The 7,772-nt window shown below is 41.4% G+C and overlaps 1 protein-coding gene across 2 annotated transcripts; it reads right to left on the minus strand.

Annotated features, from left to right (window-relative positions):
- Window positions 1–1,073: 1,073 nt before the first annotated feature.
- Window positions 1,074–6,830, minus strand: APELA (apelin receptor early endogenous ligand). Of its 2 annotated transcripts, none has more exons than XM_065837805.2 (3): window positions 6,260–6,830; window positions 5,684–5,794; window positions 1,074–3,356 (listed from the first exon to the last, which is right to left on the minus strand). In XM_065837805.2, the coding sequence occupies exons 1-2, from the start codon at window positions 6,333–6,335 to the stop codon at window positions 5,706–5,708; spliced, it is 165 nt and encodes a 54-aa protein (XP_065693877.1). In that variant the 5' UTR covers window positions 6,336–6,830; the 3' UTR covers window positions 1,074–3,356; window positions 5,684–5,705. The 2 variants fall into 2 exon arrangements, with proteins under 2 accessions (XP_065693877.1, XP_065693876.1); XM_065837804.2 differs by having other exon boundaries at window positions 1,074–3,359; window positions 6,260–6,809.
- Window positions 6,831–7,772: the final 942 nt, after the last annotated feature.

The following is a 7,772-nucleotide window of genomic DNA, read 5'->3' on the forward strand; positions in this document are numbered from 1 at the left end:
CAATATTTCCAGTCTTTATTCTTCTATAATTTCCTTTCTTCCATACTGTAAAGGGAAGAGGTGAATTGTTTATTATCCTTTGGGAACACACTAAGCTGCTGTTTCTCACCGTAGCCTTACATTTACCTCTATTTCCTGTTGACCGGCTGTTACATCATTTTATATTTCACTCTAAAATAGACAAATAATTTCAAAGATTTAATTAAACTGACTTTCAAATAAAATTTAAAACTTTTGTAGCTCTACAAGACAAAAACTTAATTTTAAATTTCAAAAACTTGCATTTTAGCTTTCACAGTTTAAGGTCTGAGTTTACCTTTGGATCAAGTATTTTGTTAATTGCATCCATGCAAACATCAATTCTGACTTTCAATACACAGCAATTTGTACTTGTATATACTGCTTTTATATGTATGCTCATACATGCATATGGAGAGTTCAGTCAATTCAGCTGTTGTAGCACAGTGTCCAAAGGCTTTGTTTTTATATATATATATATATATGTATATATATATATATAAAATGTTCCCATGCCAAACTGTTTTTACCAGATGAAGCTTATGTTGTGCAAATCAAATAGGTAATTTCAACAGTCAAAAGCAAGTCCAGCTCAGCTGAAAACAAGGTAATTTGAAGCCCTGCCCTCACTGAAGTTAGATGCCAATATAGTGCTGTGCTGTAGTAGCATCTTTAATTCTGTTGTGCAAGACCGTCTAGCACTTAAATTTATCTATGGTATCCAACCTTTAATGGGAGAAGTTGGCACATATTTCAGCTTCTGCTATGCTTCACACTGCTTCTGACCTTGGTTTTTTTCCCTGAAATAAGGACATTTTCTTTAGTTTGTGAGAGCATTCAGATTTCAACATTTAACATTCTGAGATAATTAAAAATTTTGCTTGTTCTGTCTGGGCATGGAGACAATGCATGATCTGGGTTCTGAAATAATCAAGTATCAAGATGTCATGACAGAGTGTGCTGTGATTACACCAACTGGTACTTTTAAATGAAGTTTTTTCTATATGGCTTTTATCAGACTTTTGTGTTTTTAGAAAAACAGAGAATGTGAGGAATATGGTTACGTGAATAACTACTATTTATTTGTGCCAGAAATTCCATCTGAATCCACATGGAAACAGGACAAACTCTCCATTTTTTTTAGATACCCTACCTTTGACAACTGAAGAATATAAATTTTGACAAGTGTACAAAATTTATTTAAAATGAGATGTTATTTGAAGTGCATACTATCTTTTTATGAAATATACAGTCAACAAGCCAGTTTATAAACATATCCATCAAAGATCACAATCAATGCCTTTTTCAAGAAGATTTTATGGTATCAGCATGTATAAGACGAGACATTTACAATAATTTTGTAGACTGACAAAGGGCTTCGTAGGACACTTTGGTATTTACTTTTACATCTGTAAAGGAAGATGCATATATATAGCTCTCTGATAGATAACATGTTTTTCTTATTATTTTATCAAAGTTAATTGAATAATTATGATTATATAAAATACCCAGTGCCACACTAAATCCATATATTCATTTATAAGGCATAACTGTTAAACAGTTACTCTTCACCTTTCTTGCTTTCCCATATTCTTTACCTGTCCTTCTAAACATACATAGGCATGGATGCATGTGAAAGCTAGGTTAAATAAATACTTAAGAAATAAAGTCAGTGGTAGCATGCCTCTGATTTTGGAAAAGGCTTTTTCAAAACTTTTAAAGGTTCACCTCCAGGGTTGGTTTTTTTTTTTTTGTAGGTATAGTCAAGTTTGACCATCTTTTTATATCCCATCTGGGATGGGATTTTATTTTTCTACATGGAGAAATTTGAAACTCCTGTTAAGCTCTGCCAGTATGAATCTGATTAAGGTTTTAAGTTCTTAGAGATGAGGGGCTACATACAGACACTGATTAAAAAGTTTTTGATTACTGTTCTTTCACTTATTCAAAACTGCGTGCGGCAAGAAAAAATACTGGATTTAAACTATGACACTGCTGATATTCCCTCAACTTCATACAATTTACAGAAAATTTGATATTTCAAGACTAGTACGATTACTTAAAAATCTGGGTATGACTTACTTTCAGGTTTGTTTTCATTCTGCTAATGAAAGGGCTACCATGTTTTCCTTAAGTGTAGGTTTGTAATTTCTGCTGATATAAAAAGATGTGAAACGTGTATTTTCAAAAACAAAATGTAAAATAAAAGCTCAATGTATTCTTGACCTCCAGTGCTGAAAAGAACATCCTATTTTCTGTTTGAAGTTCTCATTCATTGTAGTGCTGTGTTCCAAATATCCCATTCATTTTAATTACAGGAACAGAGTACTACGCAACACTGGGGTTGACCAAACAAAGGTTTATTTTCAATGGTCTATTTTTGTGCTCTATTTATAATACTGTAGTGGGTATTTTAGGAAAACTACTATTAAGCAAATAGTTCTCTAGTACTGAATTTTCAAGTATGTTTAGCCGTCTGGTTTGGCAGCTCAGTTTAAGAAAACAAACGACAGGCTTCGCAGTAACAGCTCATTAGACAGGAGGATGGGCTTGACCTTAAGGCCTGACTTGAAAGATCTGAGTTATCAGTTTTACATGACCCTTGGCTAATCCCTTATCTCTCTACTTCAATTCTCTATCTATAGAATGAGAGATAACACTCTCTTTGCTTTCTTATATTGTAAACTCTTGCTATGCTTATGGTACAGTAAGCCAGGTGGACCACTAGTGTGGTGCTGATTTTGGTGCTATTACAGTAATAAATTCTATATTATTAAGGTAATTCTGTAAAGCTGTAATGTTAGGTGTTAAAACATGTATGTATACAGTATTAATATGTAAAAGTATAGACAAAAAATGGACTTTGTAGTTCTGTGCTGGAGTTTGACATTAATTTATTCTAACTACTGCCCTGCATACAGCCTGAATCAAGTAGTCAACAGCAGGTCCGGTTTCTCTCAGTCCGAACAGTACAGGCCATTAAGAGTGCCCTTGGACAGATCCTTAATAATGCCATGGGAAATCCATCTCTAGGCACCTGGTGTTTGGTTTGGTCTTTAACTTTCACTGGTCTTTATGAGAGCCAAAGAATGTATAGGGAATGTTTCAACCAGATGAATTTCATGTACATCCTCCCACCGCCACCATCCATTTCTTCTCTCCCTTCCCAGGGTGTGAGCCAGGGCCCTTTGCTCCAGGTCTCGCAGAATGTGGCAGACAGGGCTGCTGAGGGTGGGACTGCAGTGGCTCTATCAGGTCAGCAGTTCTTGATCTGGACTTGTGGTTAAATATCGGTTTAATTGTTGCTCCTTTAAAACACTGAAAAGCCCATTATGAAACTGCTGGGGGAAAAAAGGAGAGAAATAACCATTAAGGAGAGATTTAGAGGTCTAATGTATTATAAAAGATATAATCTTTTATTTATCTAATACATGGTTGAACTTTTGGAAAATGTTTCTTAATTTGGAAATTTTAGCTTAAAAGGTTAAAAAAAATCAAAAAGCCAAAAGCAAGAAGGCCTCTAATATTAGATTTTCTTCCATTTTTTTATCCCATGTTTTGCCTATGTAACTGATTAAAAATCAAATTCAATGCTCTCATCATTTCAAGCACTGTTGTGAAAAAGAGAGGCTGCTATGCTCATCCCAGTTTCCAACCACCTGTTGAAATTCAAGCTTAAGAGTCCATCCTGTTTGCATCTGCAAATAGCTTTATCCATATGTACAACTCCATTGAGATCAATAAGATTACTCACTTTGAGTTAAGTTACCCAGGCATGTAAATATTTGCTGAATTAGGACTAAAACTGGAAGGGAATGTAAACGTAGATGGTAAATCCTACTTAAGATAAAGGAGCTGAGCACCCACAATGATGACTGGAGTTAACAGAGTTGGTTCAGGTGCCTGTCACCCCTTATTCCCCAGTCAAGCTTTCTGGATTTCTAAACAGCTTTATAAAGCAGAATTATCTTTAACTAAATGTCTACAAGATGAATACATACTATGATTTGATAAGTACGCTGTTTGGCTTCATCATTGACTTTTGTTATAATGAATCAGCTCCCCAAAGAAAAGGAGATAACGCTGAAAACAGCTTTATCTTGATACTATGTAGTGTGAGTGCCTATGCATCATGCAGCTACTGCAGTCTCAAGCAAAATGCATTATGTACTGTTTCAGAGCATGTTAGAGAAAACGTAACTGTTTTCTGCACAGTCTCCAAATTATGGAAGCTTAACTGGAGAAAATGGAGTAAATTTACTTTTCTTAGGAAGTGAAGCAAGCCATTCAAAAGTCATTCAAGAAGTCTCTAGACCTAAATTCCACTGTCCCTGTCATTCAGTCTCTGCATGTGGAGTGAATTGATCTGATTGCTTATCTCTTTAGGTTTATGCTTAAACTGATGAGGGAATCTCATTTAATCTCTCTTTTTGAAATGAATGAAGTGAGGAGACAGAGCATTCAGTAGTAAAGCATCCTTCTGGCATGTACCTTTTTCTACTTGAAGCTCAATTCTGTCACTCAGTATGCAGCCCATCTGAGATTAAATTTAAGATATGGTAATCTTTTTTTTTCAGCCTCACAAAGTTGCCAGTTTACCATCCCATATGCACATTCTACATGTTTATAGGCCAGTACTATATAGTGGAATGGTACCTTTTTGCATGGCTGGTTTGGGAGTGGTGTACACTTTTTTCACCCAGACGAGATTCTTGGTATAGAGTTGTTAAAAGGTTGACTTTGGTCTCTTTTTTACTGTTAACTGCTTAGTAAATTGAAACATCTTGGGTTTTGCCATCATTTGTTTATGATGCTCTCATGCCTGGGGCTACATTATTTTAATATATAATGAGTTTAGAAGATGCAAAACTCCTGACTGCATGTTTTATTCATTCTTAAATTGCAGGAGCGCCTTGGTTTCCTTTTGAAGCCTACCCTATTTACATATGCTACCTGTGTGCTTCTGCAGGCACTCAGTATTTGAATGTATATGCCCTCATCAGCTATAAAGCATTACTGTTTTGCACTTGTATAGCCTTGCATCCAAAGAGCTCAAAGTCTTTCGCTGTCAATGATTAAGAATTACAGTCCCCTTTGAAGTGGGTAAATGCTACTACCTTCGTGTTACTGACAGGCAGAGCGAGGTGACTTTGCCCTGCATCCAAAACGAAAGAAGTGTTAGCGCAGAAGTCCCGGAGCATCCTCTCCAGCTACCGCTTTGTGCCTCCTTCACATGCGCTACACTGTTTGCCCCGCAGCTTTGCCAATAGCTTTAAACGTTTGCAGGGCAGCAGTTAGCCCTATTTATAATAGCAGACCAGGGGATTTCCCACTCTGCCTCGGCAAACGCATTTGCGCGGGAGCGGTGGCCTGGGAGGGTAACGCGGAGGGGGCGGCGTGGCCTGAGCAAAGCCGGGCGCTCACCCGCGTCCCACTGTGCCTTGTTTTTCAAAACAAACCACCGGCGACCGGGTGAAATCACACCTGCGGTTTGATTTGCTTTGTCAAATACCTCTTAAACTCTTCCGAAACGCAGGTGTACGTTAGGAAAAGTGCTTATCGCGGGGAGCGCTCCCCACCGCAGCCCGCTCCGCAGAAACCGTGCACGGAGGCGGCGGCAGCTGCCCCCTCCTGCCGTGCGTTGTACCCGTGCGGCGTGGATTACCTGGCCCCCGTCCCGCCGGGGCTCAGGGGAAGGGCACCCTGGAGTGGAGCGGCACACAGCGCCGGTGGGAGCAGCCGTGCCGGTGGAGCTTCCTGCGCAGGGCCAGGTTGGCTGCCGAGAGAAGAGGGGAGGGAGGCAGGCAGGCAGGGCGTGAGGGGGAGGTCGCTGGCAATGTGTCCCCGTTAGTCGCGGCGCGGGGGCTAGCGGTCCTGCTCCCCCCGGAACGGGCAGGGGCGGCCCTGGCTCCGCCGCTCCCCGGCGTCTACCGCTGCCGTCCGCCGCGCGCGCAACAGCTCCCTACCTTGAGCCTTATTCTGACCCTCCCAAAGTTGCCAGACTCCTGAGATACCTGATGTATGATCCCACGCTGCCGCTATACGCAGAGATGAAGAGCATACAAACCCAGGCTGCAAAAACCCTCCGTAAAACGCGTGGCCGCGGAAGCCAGGCAGATAGGAACCCGGCCGGAGGGCAAAAACCGCGTGTCGGATGCGGTCTGAGAAACCCGCCGGCGGTGTCCGGGGCAGGCGCGACACCCCCCCACGGCACACGCAGTCCTGGTGCGGCACCGCTTACCTGGCCTCTGCCCGGCGGCGGGGAGGAGGCTCGCCAGGAGCAGAAACACGATACAGAGGAGCAGTCGGAGTCTCATGTCTGCAGTCAGCGTAGAGGCGCGCTCTGAAGGGAGCAGAGATGTATAAAGGCGAAGAAATGTACAGAACAGCGGCCCGCGTGGCTGTAAGGGGCCGGCAGCGCCGCAGGCAGCCCCCCCCGCCTGGCTCACATGCCAGTGACAAGCTGGGGAGCCCGCAGGCAGCGGCGTCTTCCAGCAAGGTTAATGATCAGGCAGGGGCAAGGTTCCTGGTTTGCTCTGCGGTCAGTGCCTCCGTGCCTCCCTTCTCCTTTTCCTTTTTTTTTTTTTTTTTTGGTGTCACTCCCCCTTATTTTCCATAAGCAAACAATGCAGGAATGAAAAGTCCGTGTAAACAGTAGCTGCAGTCAATGCGTTAGGGGCAAGGAGGCTTCTGAACAATGCAGCGACTTCACTTTAAATTCAGCCCGGACAGGAAAAAAAAAAAAAAAAAAACAAAAACGTAAAACAAGGCCTGGTGTTCCCTCCCCCATTTGCAACTGTTTAAACTTTACATTGCCCATATTGGTGCCACATGCAGAAAGCAATGGCAGTGGCAGGAAGTGTGTGTGTCCCCCTCCCCTTTGTCCCCTCCTGATTGGGGGGGGGGCTGGGAAGCTCCCCCCAGCACAGCCCTCCTCGCAGCTCAAATACTTTCTCTCTTCTCTAAACTAGCTGCGAAGTTGTGGCTATTCAAAGTGAAACTGGTAGCAGTTAAGGCTAATGGCTGTCTTTTGTACCGTCAAGTATTTTTAAAGGATCAGAATATTCTGGAATTGATTTGCGAGTTTTTTGGGGCTTTTGTGTGTGTGGTGGTTGGTTTTTTTTGTTTGTTTTTTTTTGTTTGTTTGGGTTTTTTTTAACCATGACGGGTAAACCAGAAGTATTACGTGATATAAATGTTACAACAGTGTCATTTTAGGGAAAGCAGCTTTGGCTAGGACGTTACGTTTGCATAGCCCATTATATTTTCACTAGATTACGGCGAGAGCTCGCTTCAGTAACCTACACTGAAAACAGCTGGTGTAATAAAAGTGCAGGTATGCAAGCCTGAAGAAAGACAAGCCCTGCGAAATGTCTTAGCAGCAGGGATGGTTTTGAAATCCAGTGAATTACTGGCATCAGTTAAAATTTGACTGGTCCTTTTCTTATTTTCAACCTGAACATTTTTGGGGATGGAATAGCACCTGGAAAGTAGGAAAATGAAAACTCGTCCCTTTTTGGAAGACATTTGTGTTTTAAAATAGCAGCAAAGAGTACACTTCTGCATGAAAGAGTACATTTCTGCACAGATGAAATACTAGTAGTACTAATAGCTAAGTATTATCAAAAGTTGTCCAAAGTTATTCGTTGCCTAATTCCATAAAGAGTGGAATACGTTTGTTTGTGGTTTTTTTGTTGTTTTGTTTTGTTTTGTTTTAATTCAACTGTCCCGGTATTTTTTTCCCCTGTTGTGGG

This window comes from Patagioenas fasciata, chromosome 4, assembly GCF_037038585.1.
Source record: "Patagioenas fasciata isolate bPatFas1 chromosome 4, bPatFas1.hap1, whole genome shotgun sequence".
NCBI classification, from domain to species: Eukaryota; Metazoa; Chordata; class Aves; order Columbiformes; family Columbidae; genus Patagioenas; species Patagioenas fasciata.